Source organism: Pyrgilauda ruficollis, unplaced genomic scaffold (genome assembly GCF_017590135.1).
Source record: "Pyrgilauda ruficollis isolate IOZ18807 unplaced genomic scaffold, ASM1759013v1 scaffold29, whole genome shotgun sequence".
In the NCBI taxonomy this organism is placed as follows: Eukaryota; Metazoa; Chordata; class Aves; order Passeriformes; family Passeridae; genus Pyrgilauda; species Pyrgilauda ruficollis.
The window spans coordinates 1,567,931-1,595,566 of record NW_024524266.1 but is presented as its reverse complement, the minus strand read 5'-3'; the positions used below and the strand labels follow the sequence as shown (position 1 = coordinate 1,595,566).

General features: G+C 38.6%; 1 protein-coding gene across 1 annotated transcript in view; it reads right to left on the bottom strand.

Moving 5' to 3' along the window:
• COL4A1 (collagen type IV alpha 1 chain) overlaps positions 1–27,636 on the bottom strand; it is a 121,417-nt gene that overhangs the window by 22,345 nt on the left and 71,436 nt on the right. The window contains exons 10-36 of the mRNA XM_041472308.1: positions 27,507–27,569; positions 26,779–26,814; positions 26,186–26,227; positions 24,507–24,596; positions 23,880–23,915; positions 23,676–23,735; positions 21,486–21,530; positions 21,216–21,269; positions 20,709–20,750; positions 19,436–19,529; positions 18,766–18,801; positions 17,066–17,230; positions 15,108–15,203; positions 13,897–13,980; positions 13,083–13,153; positions 9,841–10,032; positions 8,835–9,003; positions 8,388–8,480; positions 8,189–8,293; positions 6,606–6,703; positions 6,167–6,317; positions 5,718–5,831; positions 5,150–5,317; positions 4,523–4,612; positions 3,788–3,940; positions 930–1,028; positions 750–839 (exon numbers count right to left, since the gene is read on the bottom strand). Of these exons, the coding sequence (XP_041328242.1) occupies positions 750–839; positions 930–1,028; positions 3,788–3,940; positions 4,523–4,612; positions 5,150–5,317; positions 5,718–5,831; positions 6,167–6,317; positions 6,606–6,703; positions 8,189–8,293; positions 8,388–8,480; positions 8,835–9,003; positions 9,841–10,032; positions 13,083–13,153; positions 13,897–13,980; positions 15,108–15,203; positions 17,066–17,230; positions 18,766–18,801; positions 19,436–19,529; positions 20,709–20,750; positions 21,216–21,269; positions 21,486–21,530; positions 23,676–23,735; positions 23,880–23,915; positions 24,507–24,596; positions 26,186–26,227; positions 26,779–26,814; positions 27,507–27,569 (2,536 nt within the window). The remainder of the gene's footprint in view (positions 1–749; positions 840–929; positions 1,029–3,787; positions 3,941–4,522; positions 4,613–5,149; positions 5,318–5,717; positions 5,832–6,166; positions 6,318–6,605; positions 6,704–8,188; positions 8,294–8,387; positions 8,481–8,834; positions 9,004–9,840; positions 10,033–13,082; positions 13,154–13,896; positions 13,981–15,107; positions 15,204–17,065; positions 17,231–18,765; positions 18,802–19,435; positions 19,530–20,708; positions 20,751–21,215; positions 21,270–21,485; positions 21,531–23,675; positions 23,736–23,879; positions 23,916–24,506; positions 24,597–26,185; positions 26,228–26,778; positions 26,815–27,506; positions 27,570–27,636) is intronic.

Here is a 27,636-nt window from a genome sequence, read left to right as displayed (position 1 = left end):
CTATGAAAGGAAGTAAATTTTCTTCTGAGATTCACTCTCTAAATGGGACTTTTTATGAGATAATCAACTCTACTCACAGAAGACAGGCATAATCTTGGATTCAGAGTAAACAAAGATCTTGCTAAAAATATGAACTGAATAAAACTTTATTTTTCTTTGATTAATTTCTAATAGTACTACAAAGTGACTCTTCTGTCATGCTTTATCAAGCATGTTTTCTGTCCTCATTTATCATTTCAGACTTTCATGTTTGATTTTCTAAATATGCTAGACATAAGGCCGTCCCAATGGAGACAAAGTTTCCATGTTGAGTTATAGGTTCTTTTCCATTTTATTCTTTGCCAATCCCTTCCACAACAACTTTATTCCCAGACCCCTACAGTTCATAATTGACAGTCAGTACACAGCAGCTCACCAAACCTTTTAGAAGGGGGAAAATACACAATGCAGCTCACAGACTATCAGAGACAGACAAACAGGCACCACTCAAAAATCTGCCTGCCTGAAACAAATACAGAAAACCTAAAGATCCAGCTAAAGGATTTGCACGTAGAAACTTAGGAAATCGCCCTATTATTTGTATATCACAAGAGGATTGAAAAGCAATGTCCCAAAAGCCTAACATTCAGTCACTCCAAACAGTGCAATTGTTTAGTAGATCTACACCAACAAATATTCCATACAGGTTTCTCATAATGTTCTATAATAATTGAGGAAAAAAAAGAGAAGAAATTCCTAGCAATCAGTACCTGGCAGACCCATTTCACCAACCGATCCTTTTTGTCCTGGAACTCCTGGATCCCCTGGGTACCCTGGGGGGCCTTGATCACCTTTTGGTCCTATGGACAACAGGGACATCAAGAATCCCATTATTAACAAGGTTTAAAATACCTGACAAACAGTCTGTTTGCTGTTAGCTTCAGACATACCTGGTTGTCCAGGAGTACCGGGTTCACCATCTCTCCCTGGAATTCCTGGTTCTCCATAATCCCCACGTAGCCCTTTTTCTCCTGTTGCTCCATGGTCCCCTGGACACCAAAACGAAGAACACAGTGAGATCAGTTTTATTACAATTTAATGTAATTACATATAATAATCCTTCTCGTTAATTTTTGATCACTGATGCTTCTCTCTGCTGAACAAGGAAATGGCTGAGTAAAACACAACTTTCCAATCATTAAACCACTACTGAGAAAAGGCTGAAAACTATTGTAATTTTATGGGCAACTGTGCAAATTACAAAGAAAGTTATATCTATAAAAGAAATTGGAATGAATGTGTGTTTGAGTTAGATTAATGAGTTATTTGAAAAGTGGCCGACAGGTGTTAACAGAAATTATTGATTTGACTGTTCAGTTCTCTAAAAAGGCACATATGAACAACTAGTAAACAGCCAGAAATTTGTTGTTTTCCCTGCTCCATTGAATGTTAAAGCACCTTCAGAAGGCTTGATCTCTTACTTTCTAGTGTGCCTCTTCTCCAACTTTATGTCCATGCCTTTTGGTCATAAACAATTCTGTTAGTATTGCATAGAGCTGCAGGACAACAGGTTACTGAAGTCATGGAATGTTTTTAAGTAAGCAGCTTATTAAAGCAGTAAGTATTAAAAACATTTCAAGATGTCCAAACCCAAATTTTTTCATTGAGCACCACTGATAATACGCCATAAAAATTCTGTGTCTTCTCTTCACAGTTTGTATTTTGGAGGCTTCTAAAAGCATTACTGTGATATTCATGTCTAGAGGAATGAAGGCAGCCAAAAGATCAGCAAAGTTATGGAGTATAACTATATTATTTTTCTCTGCTGGTAAGAAGTATATTTTGGTTGGAGAGGATGAGATAAGAGCAGAAATTTGCAGGCTGGGATCTGTTTGGAACCTACTCTTACAGGCTGTGTAAACCAGGACAATCTGTAGACTGCATGTGGTCAGGAAATGGTAGAGTGTAGAAGTTTGCAAGCATGCATTGTTAGTGCTGGACAGATTAGTAAATTAGAAACCAAAGAAATTAGCCATTTGAATTTTTCAGCAAAGATTTCTTTATTTGCATATAACAAGTGTGCCTAAGTTAGATTTCTAGAAACAAAATAATCACCCTACATGCCAGTAGTAGATAAAGAAATAGTGAAAACAACCTATGTGGTTTTAAGACTTTACATACCACCGTATGTAAACATATCAAGATCAGAAATAAATGAGAAAAAAAAATCTAGAGGAAATCTTTATAGGGGCCTTCATTAAAAGTCTCTCAGAAGCTGCATCTCAGCTGAAGGGCAGATGTACTCACTCCTCTCTTGCTGACGCCCTCCCCTGCAGTCCCTGGCTGCCCAAGCTGCAAGGCACTACTTACCCACATGCCCAGGTTTCTCTGAGACCCAACCAGAACACGTGAGCCCAGATCTCCTTCTGACAATTAGCCAGGACATGGAGATAAGAGGTAGCTAAGACTGGGATACTCTCCTGTTTCCACAGTTCAAATACAACATAGTATAGTTATTAGTGATTCACTGTCAAACTGGAAAGGAGTCTGCCCTGGAATACACTGATGAAATGTACAGATGACACTCAAAAGGAAAGGCTCCAAAAGAGGACAGGATTAGACTACAGAAGGATTTTGAAGAGTTGGAGTGAAGCTTGAAAATCATCACAGTGAAAATCAAAAAGCATAAAGCACCACGTGTATGATAGGAGAAGTCAAAAACATTCATACAAAATGAAAAATTATTATACAGGCAGTAGTCCAGAACTAAGTGACTAAGAATTATAGCTAATCACAAACTCAGTCAGCTATTGTTTCAAGAAAGGGAGATGTCATTCTAGCCAGGCCTGAGCTGAAGTACTTTGCTTGTTTCAGCAATGTGCACTCTAACAAGGATGCAGCCAAACTGGGGAGAGACCAGAAAGTGTAAAATGAAACATAATTGTTTCAGAAAACATGATATATCATTAAAGCCTGAGGGACTTGGTTGAGGGAAATTAAAGACCACAAGATCTCAGTAGCTCCCTTCTAAGCTCTACATTTCTACTTTAACAAAAAAGTAACTATTTGTTAAAAACTCTTATTTTTTTAATAAGAAGTAATTTAGAGTAAGAAGAAAAAATATTAAAAATATGCAAAATATACACAATTTTTTCTTTGAAAAAAATACAGGAGAGAAAAGTATTTCAAACAACTAATTTATCAATTAGCAGTAAAACTAAAAATCCAAGAAGAATGTTAGCTAAAAAAGCTAACAAATCTATAACCATGAAGTTTCTAAACAGAAAACTAATTGCCTTTCTCCTGCATACTTCCAGATATTTCTAAACTGACATAAGTTAATCTGTTGGTATCAGTGATATAAATGCATTTCTTTTCTTAGTTTTCTTCAGGTCACAAGAAACCCATGTCCAAAAAGGCTGCTCACTTTTTTTCTTACACTATCAGGTGATCTTCATGGCCACAACTACATGTTTTATATGAAAGACAGCTTTTCCCTTCTGAAAAGTTCTAGTTTTACTTTTAAAATTTCTTTTATTTTCAGAGAGTCTTGTGATTAAAGAGGTAAAATCAATTATAAAAGGACAAACTGATCCTCTTCTATTCAAACAAAACTCCCCTGCTCTGTGATTAATCTTTTTTTCAATAGAGTTGAAAAACACCAGAAAAATATCTATATTTGCTGTGTGAAACTCTTCTATTTTAAAAACTGTTGCCTAAAACTAACGCAAAACTGAATTTAAAGCACTGCTGCTTGGTAGCATATGAGTGTTAATTCCACTTACTCACAGTTAGAGAATAAAGTTACCTTTTTCTCCTTGATCTCCCTTCTGGCCTTTGAGGCTAACCATGTCCATGTTGTCTATTGTTCCAGGTTTTCCTGGGAGACCAGCTTCACCTTTATCTCCCTTAACACCAGGATCACCCTGTGGTCCAATTACACCTTTGAAACCTTGGCTACCTATAAAGAGACAGCACTGAATGTTATAGGGGCATATAAATATTTGCAAGGATATTTAGTAGACAACAACAAATTAAATTAGCTATTTATTCAGATTTTGAGCACCAAATACCAAGTTCTGGAACAGCTCCTACAAATTTTTTTTATACTTCACAATAGCTCTGTCAGAAAGTTGACATATTTTCCCCACTTCCCAGCCATTAGTTTTAGACTCCTGAAACAATAAGGACAGGGGATTGGCCGTAATACAGAGCATTATCTGAGACTCTTAATTAAGAAGTTCCTGCTGGCTTTTAATAATTTCAAATAGTGTATTTTTCTTGTAGTAATACCTATGGCAGCCCCACACCTAGCAAACCCTTATGTTCTTGAAAAATGGATCAAAAATCATGTTTTGGTGCTCAAACTCATGACTGCTCCTAGGATGTGGCCTTTTATACTATTTCTAACTTAGAGGAAAGTCTCTTGACAAAAACAGCTCCTTAGGCCAAGTACGCTCCTTATCTTTGGTTATTTCCCAATTTCTGTTGGGGAAAAGGTGTGGGGTTTGCAATTTTTATTTTGAGAAAATCTCTCTCTTACCTTTTTCACCAGGAAACCCTCGATCTCCAACTGGTCCAGGAGTTCCTGGCAATCCAGGAGTTCCCATAACTCCCATTTCTCCTTTGGGTCCTGAAGCCAAAGAAGAAGAGTTAACAACAAAAATAAAGCAAGCAGTGCAAAGAAGTACACGAAACAGAATTATTTACTGCCTATCATATTAGGAATTTCACTACTTAAGGAAAAATGGGACAAAGATGATTAAACTAAAACAGCCCACCAGAGAAAACAACAATAAAAACAGTATTATGAAGACCAGAGGAAAACAGTTTGTAATGGGTTTTTGACAAGTTCTTAAAACGATGTTGTCATTAACACAGGCGTTATTAAAACCATACTCTGTCACTACAACTGTGCAGAATAATCCCCTTTCATTACTACAGGAGCAAGGCTAGTTCCTTCAACCTGCTGGATTTGGTCCATGAAAGGACTTCAGCAGCAGCAGCTCAGTTACATGTGCACAGAGCTGCTTTACTGACATCAGTCCATGCATTTTCCCAAGCTTGGGCTCTTTGACCACTCAATTCCTAACTCACTGAAAGGGTGTGCTGGAACAACTTAATAAAACAGCTGTCAAAGATGCTGATTTCTGAGGGATAAGGTGTTTACCTGCTGATCCTTTCAGTCCAACAGCCCCCTGTGGACCTGGCAGGCCAGGTAATCCCACAGAGCCTGGGACTCCTGGCTGGCCCGGGCTACCTTTATCCCCTTTAGGTCCTGGCATATCTAGACCTGGGACACCAGGGAAGCCCCTTTCTCCTTTTACTCCAGGAAATCCTAGGAAAAAGAGAAGATACCGGATTAGTCCTTAACAAAAAACAAGGAAAACAATTCATAAGCATATTTGACCATGTCCACCTGTGATTCACAAATTAGATGGCATGGAGGATGAAGACTCAAAGGCAGGCAGCAGAACCAGTCCTCATTTCCTAAGAGAGGCTTTGAACCTGTGTCTATTACCCATCAATGACCCGAGGAGACCAATCCAAATGCCAGCAATCCTCTCAGGAGGCCTCACCCTGCATTTTGGACCACATGGAGGGCACTGGCATGTCCCCCCATCTACCCCTATCAACTTCACACTGCAAAAAGTTCTCAATAAACCCTTTTACCTGTGTTATCCACTTATGTCAAAATTCTGCTCTTAAGCAGCATCATGGGAGTATTCTCTGCTCACCTGGTGGTCCCTGGGGTCCTGGCTGCCCAGCAGGTCCTGGCAATCCTGGAGGGCCCAGCCCTGGTGCACCTGGAGGGCCCTGCAAGCCTTGGAGACCTGGGAGACCAGGGTCACCTGCAGGGAGACAGGAGGAACATGGACCAAACATTCCCTGATGCTGTTTGACATCTTCCTTGCTGAAGATGCCAGACCAGGTGCTTTGGAAGCACATGGCTAAGGAGACCTCATTCAGCCACCAACACCTCCAAGCTTGCCTTGGAAGAAGGGCTACTCTTTGCTGCTAGCATTTGCTACTGGTGGGTGGTAGGAAAAAATGAGAGGGGAAAGGGGCAATTCCCCAAGATATCAGTAGGATATTTCAGTAATGAATAGCCTTTTCACTGCATCTACAGAAGAGTGACTTTAAAAAGAAATACAAATACAGAACTGTATTTTTCCAGTGACATTACCTCTGAATCCCTGCTGTCCAGGTATGCCCGGAAAGCCCTGCTCACCACGTAAACCAGGCAGTCCTGGATTTCCCTTTTCTCCAGGGATGCCAGCTGGGCCAGGGGGCCCTGGCAATCCCTTAGGGCCAGGTAGACCTACACCAGGTTCACCCTAGCCAAAAAAACACAATAGATTAGGAATCAACACATCAAAACCAAGAACTCATTTACTAAATGTACTTAAATCATCAGTATAGAGCTTATGTATGACTTCAGGGGAGAGCTGTAAGCTCTTTAAAAGTGTTAATGCCAAGCATTTATGCATCTGCTCTGTCCCCTTGTGTGCACAGTGGCAAACATAAAATGAAAGGCAGTTTGGCCAACTTTTAAAGTTTTTCCTTGCCCATGTTCCTATCAATATGGGGAGTCACAGATAACAGTATCAGCAGCTGACATCTACCTTTTGGCCTTGTAAACCTGGAACTCCTGGCAAACCATCCAGACCAGGGGTTCCCGGGGTTCCTGGCAGACCAGGTGAGCCAGGCTGACCTTGGAAACCTAGAAAAGAAAGCAAAACAAAACAACAGTCTCATCATTACTCTCTCTATCTGTAAGTGACCTCTGCTGTTTCTTTAAGCCTCTAAACTGAACTATTCACAGAGACCTGTTAAAGATCTGGGTAGTCAAACTTCTAGGTGTGCCAGTAAGCAAATGTCCCAACAAAAATTCAAGCACTGACTTTTGCGCAGCAGTTGGCTTCTGATGAGAAACAACCACCCAGAAGAAATAAATGCTGAATGTCTCTTCTTAAATAAATTGTGGGCTCATCTCCCATCTCCCTTGTGAGAAACATCCTGCAAAACTGGGCTCCCAAAGTCTTCTTCAGAAAAGGCAATCTAATGTGTGGGGCATCAGACTGAGGGATGCACAAAAAAGCCCACCTGTGAATCAACACCTTTTGTGCAGTATATGTCTTGTGACACATTTTACGTGTCCTGCTGAGGGTTTCATACAGAAGGCTTCTAACCCAGAGCTAGCCCATGAACTGCACCTTGGGAATGCAAGAAAGAATACCTACAACACTCTGCAAATCCATTAAAGATAGCACTCAGTCAACATCAGCACACGTTCAACAAATTCAGACAAAGCAGGCAGAGATCCAGCTTTTAGGCTAAGACCCTAGAATGTCATTGGGCAGAGCTAAGTTCATGGAAGGGACCTTTAAAGAAATATATTTAATGTGTCATTTCTTTCATCTGGCATCAAAGTGCATACAGCACTTCTTTTACAGATATAATGGGCCTTTTCTGTTCAGGTCCCAATGCACTCTCAGAGGAACCAGACATGGTTACAGAGAAAAATATGCCCTTTCTCCTTATTAAATTTCTGACCCTCCCAGTTCATTCGTGTGTGAAATCGTAAGAAAGAATAACAAAGACACAAAAGAATTTTGGTGATTAAAGTGGCTGCTGAAAGTTCAATCATCTAGTTCTAAATGAGCAGCAGTACTGTGAAATACATCTTCAAAAAATCCAAAACATTTAGACTCCCTCTAAGCTACTTGCATATCCTGACAATGGCCATGGAGGGAAGACTACACATGTTGAGTAAGCTGGAATTGTAACCAAACTACTCTCAGCTGTCTGGGACCCAGCAGAGCTGTAAGCTCTGGCGCACAGCTGTTACAGTTACATCAGCATATTATTTGGACCAACTACATGCAGTATTTTTCATCTCTCAGAAGGGTCATCTCACCTCAGCAACCTCAGTTGCTGCAATATAAGATGCTGTACTGTATCACTTTCCATTCTGGCAGTAGCTGTGACACTGTCTGTAGGTGCACCACTGCACCACACAAAGCAAGTGTGCAGCTGAACTCTATTGACAGAATGCTCACTGTGCTGCTGGCTGACTTTTGCAAGGGAGTTTCCTCAGCTGCACCTCCCAAATCCCATGCAGCTATGGCTAGATGACAGTGCAGGCCTAGGCCTCCATCCACACTTCTGTTACACCAGCTCTCTTAGATGGATAGCTTTATCTTACCTTTGGGACCTGGAGGTCCAGGGAACCCTATACCTGGCTGCCCAACAGCACCTTTTTCTCCTGGTAGGCCAGGTCTACCTGGAAGCCCAGGATTCCCTTTGTCACCTTTGCAAATAAAAACAAGACAAACGTTAACACAAAGGTTAACTTCTGGGGAACAGAACCATCCTGATAATCAAAGATTAACAGACTGCTGTACCTTGGGGTCCAGGGAAACCAGGTGGCCCAGGAAGGCCATCTGCCCCAGGAGGTCCAGGGAGCGATATAGTTCGTCCTGCTTCACCCTTTGCTCCTGTAAATGTAAAGTTGTATTAGAGTACAGGAACTGATTAAATAAAACAAGGGGCTGCTACCTTGACAGCATTATCAGTTCATCCATACCATTATAAGTGACTTGTTATGAAGTTTTTTTGGTAGAAGCTTCATCAAGAACTAGGATGAACCTAAACCATCCCATTTTGCCCAGCAAATCCTTCAAGAAAACTGCCCGCTAAAATTTGCAAGTACACTGGTGAAAGCGAGCACTGACTCAAATGAGGAAGTCTTTTTATTTCGGGCTTAAATTCTGATGATCCTCTAGGCTGTACCATTTAAAGGGCACAACTTAAATTTTTTTAAGATTTTTTTTAACACATTATAGCATTACCTGGAAGTCCTGGTAAACCCGGGGTTCCAGCAAAGCCTCTGTCTCCTTTTTCACCAGGTAATCCTGCAGCACCTATCCCAGGAGGGCCAGGAAAACCTCTTTCACCACGCACTCCAGGGAATCCAGGTTGGCCAGGGGGACCACGTTCTCCTTTCAAGCCAGCTGTACCCTAATTTTTGGAAAGTATAAGTGTACTTCTTGCCTGGCTGGCAAGACAGAACACATCATCCCCTCTGAATATTTTGCAACTGGGATTTAGCACAGGAATCTGTAATGCTGAAGAAAGTGGATTTTTTTCTACTGAGTTCAATGGAAACAGAACAAGGTTCCATGTGGAATAGCACATGGAGATCACATCTAGCAATGCAGCTAACTGTAACATGCAGGCCATGTTTCCAGTAGTGGATCTGGGAGCAGAGATGAGCTTCACATTCAGCTCCATATCCAGCTGAACTCTATCAGTGCCAGATTTTGAAGTATTTGTTTCCACAAGAAGAGAAATATGCTAGAGCAGAGTTGAATCTTGTCTTCACAATTTCTACTTGGATAACTGCATTTGTCCAATCATCTCCAAATATCAGCTAAATCATTCACACTAGTTCTCACTATGAAGCTGTGAGAAAGGCAGAAAGGAATAAAACTACTATCCATGTTTGAACCTTTTCTCTATAGTCCTGAAAGTAACAAGCCACGCTGAATGCATTTGAGTCATATTACTTATTTGCACAACATGTAAAAAATGGTCTGAAAAACCTAGCTCTGAAATAGTCTGTTGTTGAAGAACTGTCTTCCTCACTACTTCCAGTGAAAATGGAATCGTCTTTTGAGGAAGAATGTACTACTCATGGTAAAGAATAGATGTGGAAAAATAAATGAGGCCAATAAACATAAAGCATGTATAGGGCACAAAAGCATTCTGATCTGAAAGACAGAATGTATAGCACAGTAAGTAAACATAAATAAACTCACAGTAGGATAATATGTAAACATAAAGAAACAAACATACCGGTGTTCCTTTTGGACCCTGGGGACCTGGAAATCCATCTTTTCCTGGTCTTCCTTCTCTTCCAGGAGTGCCTGGTTGTCCTGGGAAACCAGGATCTCCCTTTTCACCTTTCAGAATAGAATCGTAAGTAAAATCTCCAGGTTCTCCTTTTGGCCCAGGGCTGCCCATAAGTCCTGGAGTGCCGGGGGGACCCTGAAATTTCATAAATTCAGATGTCATCAGCTGCCCTACAAACCCTTCAACTATAAAAGAACGCAGGCTTCCAAAAACTGAATTGCAAATCCAAATTAAGGGAACTACCAAGTCATTGACTGAGGAGGTCAAATGAGAATATTTTCCAAGACACAGCAGTCTTGGAAGCAGAAAGCTTCTCCCTTAGGTAGTTTATAAATAACATTCAGCGGATGTGAATACATGTGTTCAATCATTATTAATATTCATCATTATTAATATTCATCGACTTTGAACAGCTGACACAGTCAGTTGGTAATATCAGAATATAATGCATGTGCTCAGAAAATAGTTTTGTAACTTCCTCTGGAAAGAAATTACCTACCTAATGTTATGCCTACAGGATTTCCAGAATTTCAATTTTTCCCCTACATATTTTCTAGGACTTGAATGAACTTTTCTTACGGGAACAGTCTCTTATAATTTCTAGTGACTCAGAGCTATCATTAGGGTAGTAAAACACAAACTTCATGGGCAATATCCACTATGTACAGCTCAAGTGTGCCCTCTACTTCAGCCTGAACCAGAACATGGTCAATGGTAATCTTTTCATTAGCACTGGAGTGTTCTGAATTAGACTCTGATGTTTTGGCATGGCTGTAAGCAATGTCAGCTTGCAAGGCTGGCCCCTATGTAGTTTTTCCAAGTTAAATTATATGCTGGATCACCACCTGGCTGAACTTTGCAGAGCAAAACAAGTTTAAAAGCATTCAGAACTGCAGCCAGTCCTTGTCTGATTAAAGCCATGAATAGCACTTACGAGGCAATAAAAGTAAAATATAAAGGTGTGGCAAAACATGTGCCAAGAACAAATGACAGACAACAAAAAAGCTTAAATATATTAGAATGTTTTTCATTTTTCCCCCACAGTTTCTTTCATGGATCCCATTGATATTATAGTACATTCAGCCACTGGGTAATACAATTTATTGTGGTGGCAATAGATAAAGAATTCATCTTAGTCAACTTTCATTGGCTGAATTCCGGCAACAAGGCTTTATTTATACTTCAGGGAGAGAAATAGATTCCTTGAGTAATGAATTCATACAGGTGGTTTGTTGTTTTTTTTTTTTACTTCTGAAGGTACCTCTCTCTCACCACTGGTGATAGAGGGAGCTCGTGTAACCCCAGTGTGTGATGAAGCCAGTGCACAGGAATGTCACTGAGAAGTTATGTTGCCAGAAAGGATCAGCTGTAAGGAAACAGGCAGCTTTGGGGAGAAGAGGTCTGGGAAGACTCAGTCTACTCACAGTAGGAATGCTGTCAAAACCCACATTATGTTACAGGAACATGTGTGCTGAGGTAGGTTTTCACAGCAAACCTCAGTGTCCATAGGGGCACCTAAATGGACTCTGACAAGGTCAAATGTAGCTGTGGTAGTACACTGCTCATCGAGGAGTCATGTGTGCTACATTTTAGACAAATATTACACTTACAGCTGTTCTGCTTTCTGGCCTTACTGAGAGTCATGTTGTGCTGCCTCAACATAATTTACAAGTAATCTTATTAGGATGCTACCCACTTTCACAGCTTTGCTTTATTTCTTCAAAATTGTTTAACTTTCCTGTTTACTAATTGTGTTTTACAGAACATACTGCAGACACTTCCCAAAATCTTCATTAACAACCTGGATGCAGGACTTGAAGGAACACTAAGTGAGTTTGCCAGTGACAATAAACTGAGAGGAGCTGTCAGCTCCCTTCGGGGCAGAAAGGCCCTGCAGAGAGAAACAAATCAGAGAGATGGGCAATCACCAGCACAGGGGCCAAGTGTCAGATTCTGCACATGGGATGGGGCAATCCTGAGCGTGTGGATAGACCAAAGAATGAGAGGCTAGAGAGGAGTGCTGTGGAAAGGGACCTGGGAGTCCTGGTCAATGACAAGTTGAACATGAGCCAGCAGTGCCCTGGCAGCCAGGAGGGCCAACCCTGTCCTGGTGGGCATCAGGCACAGCATGGCCAGCTGGGCAAGGGAGGGGATTGTCCTGCTCTGCTCTGAGCTGGGGCAGCCTCACCTTGAATACTGGTTTTGGTGCCACAATATAAAAATAAGATTAAACTATTGGGAAGCATCCAGAGGAAGGCCATGAGAATGGTCAAGAGTCTGCAGGGGAAGCTTTTATGAGGAATGGCTGGTGTCACTTGATTTGTTCAGCCTAGAGAAGAGGAGACTGAGGGGAGCTCAGCTCATATCTGTCTACAACTTCTGCATGATGGGACGAGGAGGGGCAGGCACTGATCTCTCTTGTCAACAGTGACAGGAATTGAGGAAACACCATGAAGCTAAGTCAGAGGAGGTTTAGGTTGGATATCAGGAAAAGATTTTACATCCAGAGGGTGGCTGAGCACTGGAACAGGCTCCCCAGGGAAGTGGACACAACAACAGCCTGATGGAGTTCAAGAAGCATTTGGACAACTCTCTCAGGCACATAGCATGATGTTTGGGATGCTCTTCACAGGACCAGGAGTTGGACCCAATGATCCTGATAAGCCCCTCCCAACTCAGCATTTTCTCTTATTCTATGATTCAAAATTCAGCAAAACTGCCAGTGTGCTGCATGCTAACATTAGGTTGCTTAAACTACACTAGATGGCACTGTCTCTCTCTCAATATATTTGTACTCAGCAGCAAAACGTTATTGGAACAATTCAGAAGGTCAGGGAATACTTGCATCCCGAGAAATCCTGATCTTTACCCAGCTCCACTGCTTAGCTTGCTCAGGCAGAAGGTCATGTGTCCCACCAAGTTCTTATGATGGATAAATTCAGAAGTATAACCAATATCTGACAGCTCTATTTTAGCTCTTACAGTTCAAACCCACTTCTTCTTATGTTATTTTATTAGGCATAATTAACCCTAATGTTATCATATCAGTGCACTGTTTGGGGGGCGGGGGTTGTTTGTTTTTAAACAGAACTGTTACACAACCACACTGATACACTAATCATGACGTGTTTTGATCACATGCCTAGCAGGACATGTAGTAAATTATTTAGCAAGGCATTACTTACAGGCACCCCTGGAAGGCCATCAAGTCCAGGTAAGCCTCTGTCACCCTTGAAACCTGCTTGTCCTGGAAAACCTTTTCAGAGAGACAAAAATTATTACACAAAATATAATATATTGCAAAAAATATATTACACACAAATAGCTCATTGTATATGATTCTTTGTGATCCCTTGGGAAGTGTCTCATTCCATTCCCAGTAATACCAGCATCATGCTGCTAAAGCCAGTGAAGCTGTCTTGATTCATGCACTTGTGTTGCAAGCCTGCATTGATAAACTTGGAAGTTGATGATTCATTTGACTTAGGAATGAATTTACCAATTCATGTAATCAATGCAGAACTGAAACTAACTAAACCACATTCATTTTTCTGAACAGCACTAGAACAAACATTAAGTATAGTATAATTTTTGGCACGTGGTACTTCTCTTATATGGTAGCAAAAAATAATTTTATTTTTGGGCCACAGAATTTAGTGCTGCAATTGGAAACAAATGTACGGGTTGCTGTCAAGCCTGGGCACATAGGCAAATGGTTCCCACATTATTTCTCACTGTGAAAATATTTAAGTCACAATTTGCAAAGACCCTTCATTGTGGCCAGCTTCTGCTTCCCTGGTAATTCTAGTTGATTGTATTTGAAATTTGGAATCAGGCCAAAAATAGGAATATGCCACTCTCCTTTCATTAGTCCTTTCATTAGTTTCACAAACAATTTGATTAGTGGGACAAAATGTAATTAATTTTTTTATGCATGCTGCATTTTTTAGAATTTAGCCTACAATTTAGCTCATTCTTGGGTGATTAAGGAGTTTTTACCTGATGGTCCTGGTGGCCCTTGAGGTCCTGGAAGTCCAGGAGGTCCTACTTTATCACACAAGGTACAGGCTTCACCTTTTTCACCTGAAAAAAGAAAACAACAAAGGACATGAATAACAACAAAAAGATTGAAGACAACGGCAAGCAGGTGGATTCAGGGCAAATGTAATTTTAATATTTAAATAAATTACTACTTCTAATTCCATGCTTCAAGGAGAAAATATCAGCAAGTTTATGTTCAAAATTCTTTAAATTTTTTAAAGGAATGGCACGAAAATCAACCTAAGTCTTATCCTAAGATTAATATTTAAAAGAATGGTTAAAAGGGGACCAGACTGAAGAGGATCAAAAAGAAGAAAAGGAATACTTAGTGGGTAAAGAGAAAATAAAATTATTAAAGCAGAAAAACGATAACTTCTATAGTCACTATAATTTTGAAAAAAAAAAAAAAAACAAACAGTGAAGAGAATGAGATTAGAAAGGAGCAACCACCATAAAAATGAGTGCAGCACTTTTTTTCAAATGTTCATTTAGTCGATGCTGCTAAAACACATGGTTGACAGTCCTATTTACAGAATCTCACAATTAGGTCAGAAAAGACCTTTTCCATCATTGAGTCCAGCCTATGACCAAATACCACCACGCCAACAGACCATGGCACTCAGTGCCGCATCCAGCCTTTTCTTAAACACCTCCAGGGATGGTGACTCCATCATCTCTCTGGGCAGCCCATTCCAATGCCCAATCACCCCTTCCGTGAAGAACTTCTTCCTAATGTCCAACCTAAGGCTGTCTATAGATGTTAAAATTTTATTTTCAATTACACTCATGGCAATGATTCATGAACCATTTTCATTCTCAACTCATCTGGCCCCTCTTTAAATCTGCATCTCAGAATTCACACCCTGAATTGCCTTGAACAGCTCCATTTACACTGCACAGGGCCATACTGAACCCTTTCCGCTCCTCTTGCACCCTTGGGCCATCCTTTATCACTTCCCAGCAATGAGCAGGCCAAGAGAAGTTCGTATCACACCGTTCAAAACACAACATCCTTCTTTACTCACCAGAGAGTCAAGAAACCTCTTCCATGTCCATGAACTATTTAACTAACTTTGAGTACACTTTCTCTCAATCCACCCTAATTTGCTCTTTACATATCCAAGCTCAAGGCTACTAAGCATTACAATACAATCACTTTAAAATGTTACCTTTCTCTCCCATCTCTCCTGGAAATCCATCTCTCCCTGGAAGTCCAGGACTACCTGGTGCACCAGGTTCTCCCTGCTGGCACTGATCAATTCCATCTGAAATGAAATTGCAATAAAGAATATTGTTTTGACAAGTGCAAGTCTCCATTAAAGGGTTGCATTTATATCATACCCGAAATGTTACCTATGAGAAGTGGTAACTCAGGATAGCATTTTACTCCTTTATTGGATTTACTTGGAAAAATGTAACTGGGATTCTGTATTCTTATTCCATATACACTGCTTATCTCAGAAACCCTGAGAATTACAGAGAAAAGACAGGCTCTGCCATAATAAGGTTACAAACCATTTCAACCTAAAATCTATTTTCATTTTAAGTTTTGTCTTGGAAAAGTATCACGAGCGATGAAAAACTGATGTTTGACCCTGAAGAGAATGGAGATTATTGATGTTCAGAAGAAATTCATTAAAAAGTTTTTTTTTGTACCCTGACTTTTCTTTTTCAACATTTTAAGAAACTTTCTAGGTAAGAGCAGCTTGTCAATATCTATTTAACTTCTTCACACTGATCAGGCTTCCTGAAAACAACAAACTTCATATGTTAGGATCTGAAATAGGTAACAAATGAGAATATTTATCAGGCTTGATATAAGAACATAAATAGTGCTTGTTCTGTTTGATGATATGATGCAGGATCTGACCCAACATAATGTGACATCATTTTGGCCAAAGCCAGTAGCCAAAATGCTAATATCAAGTTTGGAAAACAAGTTAAATAAAAAAGAATTGCTTCCCATTATGTACTTGAAGAAGGCTAAAGAAATATCTGGGGAAGGAGTAGAATTAAGCAATGACAATAATTTGTATGAAAAATATAAATTTTTAGGAAAATGTAAGATTTAGCCATTTAATTCCATATTCTACATGCTGGATTTTGCACTTCTTCACTGGCAAACACAGCAACAACACAAACAGGCATCTTTCCCTGTTTTTGAACAAACTATCTTTGGTTTAGGAATTCCATAGAGAATAGTGTTTCTTTCAATACCTTTAAAGTACCTTAACTATTGCAATAGAGATACCATTCCTGATGTTGGAATGGTAATTTAACTCACAATATCAGTATCACCTATAGTACAAGTTTTCTATGAATTAAAACATTAGTTTTAAGGAACTATTTAGCATAAACCACTTCCACATGTACTTGGTTATTGCTTCACTGCAGAAACATTTTTCTCTTTACAATTTCTTTATCACAACCTAAAAAAATGTGTGCAATGTTGTTATCATTACTACTGATGCTGTTATTTGCTTTTCATGTTATTACTGGCTTTTCATTTATTCCATAAAGCAGGTGTTTACCTTGATCTAGTAGGTGGCACTCTTGCCTGTGTTGGGGCTGGAACCAGATGATCTTTAAGGTTTCTATGACCCCATTCTCCTCTAAGATAATTTTGTTTTAAAATAAAATCTTCTGGCAAACTAGTACCTCACACAGCAGTTCTCACACCTCTTCAATCTGTTACACAGACTGGTACTGCAGACTTGAAAATCATCACACTAAACAGCTATATTTTATGCTAAGAACAGTATTAGTATCTGATACTTTTTAAATTGAAAATATACAAATATCACTACATTGGCACAACAGGACACAGAACAAATTAGTGTGAATTAAGATCAATTGTTTGGTTATATTCTAATAATTAACAATGAATTTTGTAGAAATTTTTGAAATATTTATTTAGCAAAGGATCCTTGTCCTTTCCCAGTAAGGAAACAAGTGGCTTCCTACACTGTGCAACAGCTTTTACTTGGTTCATCAGCAATTCAGATATGTTTCTTCCATGACACAGATGCATTCTGATAATAGCTTTTATAATCTTGTCTCTTCTTTTTTTTTTTTTAATGTGCATTATGAGTCTTCAAGGTGAAAAGCAACCAAGGGCTTCACCTACCTGTTTTGCCTGGAGGTCCTGGTGGGCCAGGTAACCCAGGGGGACCTGGGAAACCATCTCTTCCAGGGCTTCCAGGTGAAGGGAAGCCAGGAGAACCCTTTTCACCTTTTTCACCTCTCTCTCCAGGGACACCAGGTGATCCTACCCTGTCTGGAACTGGTCGACCTTTGGACAGAGTCAAACACACATGTAAAAATGACAAGTGAAAAGACAGCAACATTATCAACACATTAACTTTCACAGGGTTTTGGAGAGAAATGGCAAAATGTTAATGCAAAAGAAAAAAGGGACTGAATTTGAACTACTGGTGACTTATAAAAAAATGGGGTTTGTATACTCACTACAGTTGAGAGAAACTAACTTCTGTTAGGTCCCTAGACAAACACACCTCATCTGTATCAAGGGCTTTTCTGAGATTTAGTAGTTGGACACATTTTTAAATAGTAGTAAATAGTGGGAACACTGGAGTTAACTTAGCTCTTCCACCTAGAAACTATTGCACACTTCCTTACTTCATAACAAACCAAATCTAGAACACACCTAGAAAGGGAGTGCACGTTTGATAACTTCAAAAAATAAGTACTCAACAATGCTAGCAGATTTAAGGAATGATAAAAAGAAAATGCTTTGCAAGAATAGTAAGTGAAAAACAGCCAATAAAGAGAAGCAGATAAACAACTACCAAAACCCCTGCTTAAGATCTCCTTTTAGCTATTTGTACAGTCACACAGGTCTTCATATTTTAATGACTTTCAGTTCACAGGTCATCACTGCACTTGACCATTAAAACATTTTGAGTCATCTGCAACACTGCAGGAAGATACAGAAGTCACACAAAGCTCAATCTCTGTAGGGTAATTACAGACCAAGAGCTATCATTACAGCTTGTGGTATATAGCATCTTCTCCCTAACCTGTGAAAAATTTCCTGGAAACTATCTGACCCTGGCTCACATTAATTTCATATTTAGCTCACTGCCAAGATAGAAAATGAAAGCAAGGAAGGTAATGGTAGTATCACTGCAGGATGTGTTTTAAGTGTCAGGTCTCCAGAGATGATTTGCCTAATTTTTAAAAAGCAAATATCATGGTGCAGGTCAAACACATGTACATGTACTTATATACATAAAAGCAGTGTTACCATGGATGGGAAGATGTTAAGGCCCTGAAAAAGGCAAATTTTGTAGGCAAAAGAAATAATTTTTATTAGACCAAGTGACACAGTCAAAAAAATAGGAAGCCTTCAGGAATGACTTTGATTATAAGTATTATTTCCTCCTACAAACCCTTTTTTATTATACTTACACAAACACATAGAGAGCTGAAGTGAGAGCCAGACAAAGATATGAGCATACACACTCAGCTGTGTGTGCACACACTCACACACATTCCCAGTTAACAACTCTTCCTGCCCGAGGGGGCCATCCTCTCTGGGCTCTCTGACAGACCCCGCACTACACTTTCCATTACAGCAAAGTTGTCAGAGCAGAACAGAAAGAACAAGGGTGGATCACATCAGAGACATGGGAAATGCAATCTAGAGGAAGGGTCTGCAGAGATGATTAGGACCTGGAGAGGTCAGGGCTTGGGTGTTCAGAAAGTCAGGCAGTAACTGAAAGCAGGTAAGGAGAATATCCCTCAGGACTGTTCACCCAAGAGCACATGACAAATGTGAAAAAATCAGTAGTTAACATTTCCTACCTGGAGGTCCTGGGATTCCTTGTGCACCAGGGAAGCCTTTAGAAAGAGAAGGTTTCAATTAGGCAATGAATTCTGCAATGCCAGTGAAAGTGAACTTTAAGGAGATATAGTTGAAACTCATATTCATGCATGTTCACATTCAGAATCAAATGTGGAGTTAAATAATCTATATATATCTTCAAGAAATACATTCAGAGAAAAGGTCCTGCTGTGTGTCAACTTCCCCAGTGATTTTTCTTGAATTGGCAAAGGTCTGTAATGGGGAAAATGGGAAGGGAAATCCTTGATTTTCTCTGTTTACTGAAGACTTTTTTAAAATATGCAAGCCAATCCTAGGATAAAAAATTAGCTACTGACTTTTACAAAGGAGTCTCAAGATTCTCTGCATTAATTACCCTCCTTACATTCATGTTGATTTCCATACTTCTTAGATAATCTCACTAAATTATTTAACTGCCTTAAAAACTGATCTCAGCTTATAATTTTTTCATCTGTAGCCCAAAGGCAATCTTAGTTATGTTGAGAACCACAAGCTATTGCAAAATATGATAACCTGAAAACAATTAAATAACTGGAACATTACACTGAGCAAAGACAGTACAATTTTAATTTCCTTCAGTGAGAAAACTGGAAGTATAACTCAATTAAAAAGACAAGACAAAATACATACCTTTTTCACCTTTTTGACCTTTCAGTCCAGGCAAACCTGAAACTCCAGGGTCTCCTTTTTCACCAAAGGTATCTATTGGTCCAGCATCTATCATCTAAATTACAGGACAAAGACTAGAAACATGCAACTGAGCAATCATATCTCCCCATCTTCATCTGATGGTACAGAGGCCATTGTAGTTTTATTGACAATTTTCAGCAGTTTTGATTATACTTGCAATTTCAGCAAGTGAGAGGATTGCAGCTGCTGAGGAATTACCAGAGAAAATAAATATTTCCTATTCTACTCAAATGCCTTCATATCGATTTAAGGATTAAGTGGAGAGCTCTTCTATTATCTTCCTCAAAAAGAATGATGACAGAAAACCTTAACATGGTATAAGAACTGATCCATTAGGTTTGCATTACCTTTTATTTTAAAATATTATGTAGCCAATTTTTGCTAACATTGATCTGAGCTCAATACATAGGATGCTAATATTTACAATATATAAAATTCAGGAAGTATGTACAATTTTCCAAGCCAAATTAGCAGATATTGGGCATTTGTTCCCATAGTTGGGAAACAGCACCACCAGCCATCTATTTGTTCCTGACTAACCCAATTTTTTATTTGAAGTGTTAAAAAAATTATAAATTGCTCCCCTGGTTTCTTCTTGTGTATAACGGCCAATCTCTGCCCGGACTCACTGGACATTGGTCAGCAAGCAGAGAGCAACTGCACTGTGCATCACTTGTTTTCCTCAGGTCTCATTCCTCTCTCTCTCTTCTTGTTATCTCCCATTTCTTCCTGATTACTACTATTTGTAACTCTATTTTTATTAATAACTTGTTCTTATCTAATGGATTTTACCTTTTTCCAATTCTCCTTCCCACCCCATGTTGAGGAGGGACAGTGAGTGTGTGAGAGGCTGTCTAGTGCTTAGCTCCCAGCTGGGTTAAATCACAACCCTGAAACTGGCAGATTTACTCTTTTGAACTGTCTTTTGGGTACTGTCTACTGATTAGCAATGCTTATAATATTCACAGTCCAAAACACTTGAAATTCATATTCTTTGAGGGTTCCTTTCCCAAAATTCAAACATACTTTAAAGAACTGCACCCAACTTTTGCTTTCATTAAGCAAAAATATGGACATGACTCTCTTGTTCTGAAGAGAACAAGATGAGACTATACACAGTATCTCTTTTTTTCTTTATTGTTTGAGCACTTTGACTTTCATAAAATTTAATTTATTTTAAGTTTAAAATTAAATAAAAAATTATTTTACTTACTCTTCCTGGAGGTCCTGGATAACCTCGCTCCCCTTTGTCACCCTGAATCAAAATAATATTTATGTTTTAAATCCAGATCAGATTTTTTTGCCAACAAAATCAGATTCCCTCAACAAATGAACACTTTGATACAGATTCAAAAAACATCCACATGGTATGTACCCAGAATGCTGTATTAACCAGCAGTAGTAATTACTTTGCAAACCTGTACTGGTTTGCACTATTTGAAGAGAAACTGGAGGTTTTAGGGAAGTACACTTATATTTTTGCTGGGTGGACAAAGAGCTTGTGAAAATAAAGCCTGCATTAATCAACACAGATAGGAGAACTAAATTGGGGATACCTTCATTTTTACTTCTCACAGTCTCTGAATGATGACATACAGCTTAGCAACATTCAATTAATATTGCTTTATGTGCATTCACTGCTTTAATGCACTCAGTGAACACACCACAAAAGCTATTAACTCATTCTGTGTGAAGGGAAGCAAAAGCTGTTACTACTCACCTTTGTGCCAGGCTCCCCAGGTCGTCCTGGAATCCCAAACCCTCCTGGCAAACCCTGTGTGGAGAAGGCAGTGAAACCAGAAGAGACAAATGTAGGTGGATCTTAGCTGTGGCAGCACCAAAGTTTAAAAATTTTAGAAGTCACAAATTCACTTAAAGCAACTACTTCAAATAAACAATTCAGAAGGCTAGAAAATATCAACTATCTATAACACACAGACAGTTCTTTGTTTTAAATATAACAGTACTGGAAAATGAGTAATATACATACAGGTTCTCCTTTCAGTCCTGGTTCACCATCTTTTCCAGGCTTGCCCTGTAAAACACCAAGTTCCACTCTGCTTTAACAGACAACCACATACACGCAATTTCTAAATACAGTGGGTGGAATACTAGAACAAAATTATCACTATTGCAATGCATCAATCAAAGTGTGCTAATTCAGCTAACAGAGTAGAGGGTACAAATGGTGAACATGCCTAGTGCTTGTATTACCCCACCCCCTCCAAGATGCCAAATTAAATAAAATCCTGCAAATCCATTCCCAGATTCAGAAATAACATAGATTTCCCTGTCACAGTGTCTTCAAGGCAAAATAAATCTACAGAACAAGAAACTGGAACCAGATCCCACTTTTTCCTTCACAACAATCCCTTTCTCTATATAGGCTCTTCAACTTCACAAGACATTGGTGCATAGATATTCAGTGGTTCAGTTTCAGCAGAAGGGTTGGAGACTGGCCCTCTATCAGACTGTGTGGTCATACAGTGGTAAACCCACTTCCTTCACACTGAAATCCAAATCATAAGGCAGATGATATGCTAGAAGTCAAAATTCCCTCCTCCAGAGTAAAATTACAACTATTAGTCCACTGTGTCAACCTACAAAGGGGATAAGATTCCCTTGAAGTAGTCAACAGTTATGTGATAAATTATCTAGATGGGCAAACCTACTTTTCAGCATTTTTCCTTCCTCTTCCTCTGCACCACAAAAGGACTGGGACATCAGCTTGTAGCCTGATCCGCTGGAGGCTTGCTTTCATTTGGTGTCCCAGTGCTTAGATTTTATGTGCAGCATAAGCAACATGAATTTGTCCCATAAACCCAAGGAAATGTAGGCACTTAATACACAAAGGAACAGTGCATGTAATTCAGTCTAAAAATAATCCCATCAGTTTAGGTATAAAGATTTTGTCTTAATGCAATCGAAGGACAAAAATTATAGAAAAAATGTGAACAGGCCACCACCATTGAGGTGTGTAGCTTTGGTCTCTTATAATGAAGGGTTACAAGTAATTTTTAATGATTAATTAAAACTTTGATCTGCAAAGTCAAGAGAGTCTTCAAATATACACTGTGATCAGAATTAATCATATGGTTTAGTTTCACTGAACTATAAAATTTCATTGAATATCAGATTGTAACATCTGTTGATCTTTCAAGGCCCAGCTTAATTTCAGAAGTAGCTATGATTTCCTGAAAAATTATATATAAAATATCTTGGAAACTTAGTTGAGGGAGCTCTTCAGAAACTGTAAATTGTACTTTTGATAAATTCAGATGCTCTGGTTTCCTCAAAAAGCTCTAAGCCAACATATCTCCATTCCTCCAGCCTCAAGACTGCATTTACAATAAGAATAATGATACATATATGATAGAAAAAATAATTCCATCACATAACTTTACTGAAAAGTTAACAGAACATCTGGCTTTGAAGCATAGTAGAAAGGGATATTTTTCTTTTTCAGATTGAAGTACAATCAAATGCCTATAGATGTGCTGGGCCTAACAGTTTATCAAGACCCACACCTCAAGAAACATAGAATTACTTAGAACACTTTAGATACATTTGAGTGTAAAAAAAAAAGTACAGTTTTGCTACCTGCTCAGCTATGAAAGATACAGCATGACTCATGGAGTCATGGATGAGACTATGATATGGCTCAGATCAGACAAATGTAACAGACCTTATGTCCTCAAGCATCTACAGCCAGGCTAGAAACCAGCAAGCAAAAGGATTTCAGTCACCTAAATTTTGTGCTCCTTTCATTTTCTTTATACTAATCTCTACCTTCAGGCTAAGCAGGCTTGCTTTGTCAACTGCATATGAGAGTATTGGAAATAAATTCAACATGTTCCATTTAGCACTCCTACAGAGTGATTATTTTTCTTTGCGTTTTCTTCCATTCTGGAATGACTTAATCTTTCTTCAGTTTGGATTAATGGGAGTTCTGCCTTCACCTTCAGCACTGCAAGCTAAACTTCTTTAGTTAACTGAAATGTTACATACTAACATTACTGTATGTTACTACTGCCTTGATTGTACACCTGTCCTACAGCAAAACTTGCTTGTTTGAAAAACAGCAAATTTTCTGTTTAACTAATGGTTACTAAGTTTAGTTAGCTAACAGAAACAGAACACTAACAGCAATTATGATATTGATAAAATTGAGTATACTTACACGTGGACCAGGCTGCCCAGGGTCACCCCTGTCTCCTTTGAAACCTGAACCTGGCACCCCCTGGAAAGTAAATACTCACGATATTAAAAATACTACCAAATTCCTAAGTAAATTTGCTTTTAACTAATAGGTATAAAGATATTCAGTGCTATTATCAAGGTCTTTACAATTTTTATTATAGTAAAAAAATAACTCAATACTCACTGGAATTCCCTTTTCGCCCTTTTCACCTGGATCGCCCTATGAAATTATTAAAACATGTAAATTAGTAAACAAAAACTTGAACATTATTCATTTAAGTTGTAAATAATTCTTCATTTCAGCAAAAGCACATTTAATCCTGATCTCCATTTCAAGAACTATGCCTAATAGTACAATGTGCAAGAATTCAGACAAACATCATATGTGAATCCATTAAGCTAGTTTGTTTACTAGTATATACTGCTTCGACTGCTTAATTCAGTAATTGATAAATTCATTACTAAGATTTCATGAATATGTGTATGAAAAGTTGAGTATTTCTATAAATTCTAACCTTCTGAATATTTTTACAATATCCTATCCTTACCAATCCTCCTTCCTCAGAAAGTCATTTGCTGCTTACTTATTTATGCAATTATTGAGGAATTTAACATCTATTGTGCATTTTTTTAGGGAGACTTCTGGAATGAAAATTAAAACTCCTCCATAAAGTAAAACAGGCAGAAATTTTTGACAAGTTTGCTCTAGGTGACTTTGTATTTTCTTTTTCCTGTTTCATTTCTATTTGCTAATTCCTATGGATTATACTTTAATGAAAAGTACAAGAAGTTTAATCATTTAACATCTCACCTTTTCTCCCTTTATGATTTCACTCCCTTTTTCTTTCATATGAGGTGCTGGTCCTGGGGGTCCTGGGGGGCCCCTTACTCCTTGTTCTCCCTGTCAATAGCAAATCCAGAATTTTCCATTGAAAACAGAACGACACTGAGATCAAATATGGCTAAGATCAGTAACATTAAAGAGAACTATCACTTGCTTTTACTAATATAGCTAAATGGTTTCTTTAAAAATTCTTTTTTCAGCAAAATTAGCAAGACAAAGGGTTACAGAAGTCACTACTGTGTAACTGGCTGCCAACACAGACTGCCCTGAAGAAAGACCTCTGAATCTGCTCTTAATGTCAAGATTGATTAACCAAATATCACAAACATATCCAAATAATTACACCAATAGCACCGAAGTTTTATAGTGCCTCCTTCAGGAGGAAGGAAATTAGGAGGAAAGAGGTCAGGTACAGGAAGTCAACGGCTAAAGGAAAAAGTTACCCAAAGTTTACAGTGCTCCAAAAGCTTTATGGAGGTCCATAAAGGCCAACTTCAAGATGATAACTGTGGATGATTTTTTAGTATGCATGTTGCCATTGCAGGGTCGGAGCCTCATCTCCTTCTATAGTGTAAAAGCTCTATCTTTAACAGTAAAACACCTCTGAAAAGCCTCCATAAATTTCTGTCAAGCAGTAATGCACAGCAACACCACTTATCTTTTGCTAAAGACAAACCTGAGGAGTCCAGGAAATCTCCACACACTTTTATGTCATCTTCTCCAATATTTTTAAATAAATTTCATGGTAAAAAATTAATTTCAACAGTGTGTCATGTTGCAAAAATTCTATCCATTAGGAATATTGACTTAAAATCTATTAATCAGGAGGTTTAAAAAAAATGTCCTACCTAAGTAATATAATATACTTATACTGCAAAAGCCCTCTGTCAATGACACTCATGCAAAGCTTCTGGAGAAGTGCTCAGACACATTATGAATTTACTGAATAGCCCTTGAATGCATGCAGTTCTTGGCTCCCAGAAACACAACATAAGGCACTTTAGCCTAGACCTCTCAGTGTGAGAGGTAACAGATTAAAGCTGACATGTATTACCTCCCATTTGATGCTGATTAAGAGAATAAATGGGATCCTGGAGCACATCTCTTGGCTTAGATTCACTCAAAAGTAAACCACTCTGCGTGCTCTGAAACCTCTTCCTGGTTGTGTCAAAACACAATAAAAGGGGACAACGGAAAGATCTGCTTCAAATGTGTGCATTACCAAAGCAAAAAAAGGCAGACAGACCTCAGAGTCCTACAACAATTAATTCTGACCATTCTGAACAGCACATTAAATCTCATCCCTTAGAACTAAATTGATTTTTTAAAAATCTCATGGTAAGTCCTAATATACAGAGTAAATGTTTCCAGATCTGCCCACTTCAAATTAAAGCAGCTTTCCAGGCACAGCTGGAAAACAGGATGATGACCTAAATTAAAGTCAGGTATAACATCACCATTTAAAAAGTCTGTAGCTGCTCATGACTTTTGTTCATTTAGGTGTAAGTCACAGATTTACTCATGTCTTCCAAAAATCACAGCATTGATTTTTCTCCATTGATTGATTTCAAGGGTTTTCTTTATTTAAAGCTAAGTATCAAGAATATTTCTGGCAGTTGTTCTCTAGAAGTTTACAAGAGACCTACCTTTTCACCTTTGGGACCCTGAAAGCCCAAGCCCATGTAGCCCTGAAAATGTAAATTACACACACTTAGTCAATTTTTTTCTGCCATGCATACATGCATATATATAAACACATGAAGGTATTACATATTTGTCAAATGCTAAGGGAGAATGTAAAAGACAGAATATGTCTTTTAAATGCATGTGTGAAACAAATAAATAATCATGCCCTAACTCCCCTGCTGTTTTTTAAGCCCTGTGTCACAGCAACTGGTGAAAAACTAGATTGAAATTCATCAGATAATTTTATTGTCAATATGCTCTTTTACCCAACACTTAGTGAAAATGTTGACATGAAAATGTAAAAATTAATTCAAATAACTAGAGAATGCTGTAATTACTACTGATTCAATTAAGTGAGATAACATGGCTAGACAAATTTGAAAAAAAAAGCGGTAAAATTTTTCTCTTTATGATGTTCATTAAGACACAGAAATAGGTCCCAAAGTATAAAAAAACCCCACACCTTTAGGACCACTAGTTTCCAGAGTTTTGAGGATCTGGAATGCAAAATAAATAAGCAAATGGACTTAATATTTGTATTAAAGAGTCTTACCTTCTCGCCTGGAAGTCCTGGTGGCCCTGGGGGACCCTACAAGACAATATATTTTAGCATCCACATGTATAGAGCACACTAAGTGGAATAATGTCTTATTCTATGAAAACAGCAAAAAGGCAGATCTTTTCATTAAACCCAGTAATTTAATTTTGTTCTTGCTGTGCATAATTTGCAACTTAAAATAAAAAATAGTAACAAAGAGAATCAGAGATATCTCATTAATTATTACGTAATTTCATTTTGTTCTTGCTGTGCATAATTTGCAACTTAAAATAAAAAAAATAGTAACAAAGAGAATCTGAGATATCTCATTAATTATTATAATAACAGATAGATGATAATGTGCTTCCACAGTTAATGCTCAGTGCTGCTACCCACAAGAATAACCTCAGCAAAAGTTTGGATTTTGATCTGGATGCTTGGTATACAGTCTATATTCTATAAACTAAATTGGGGAAGAGAGGAAAGGATGACCAAGGAGAGTTACAGTCTCTCCCCCACAAAAATACCCTCCAAGAGTGCAAGAAGAGAAGAGGACCATAGGAGCAGCTGCTACTGAAAACCCATGTTGCCCAGGAATTTCTGCCATGGTAGAATTCAGAAGGTTGAACATGAAGTCTGGAACCACACCTTATCTTTCCCAAATCCCAACCACACACCTTCCAGAAAACTCCTGCAATAAAGATCTCTAAGTGAAGTGCAGATCAGCATGAAAGGAAACTTACTGGCTCTCCTGGAGGACCCATTGGTCCCATTGGTCCCTGAAACCCTGAAGCTCCGGGTGGACCCTATGAAAAATTCAGATGGCGTAATAAGAAAGTGATACTTATATGGTAATTCCACAATACTGATACA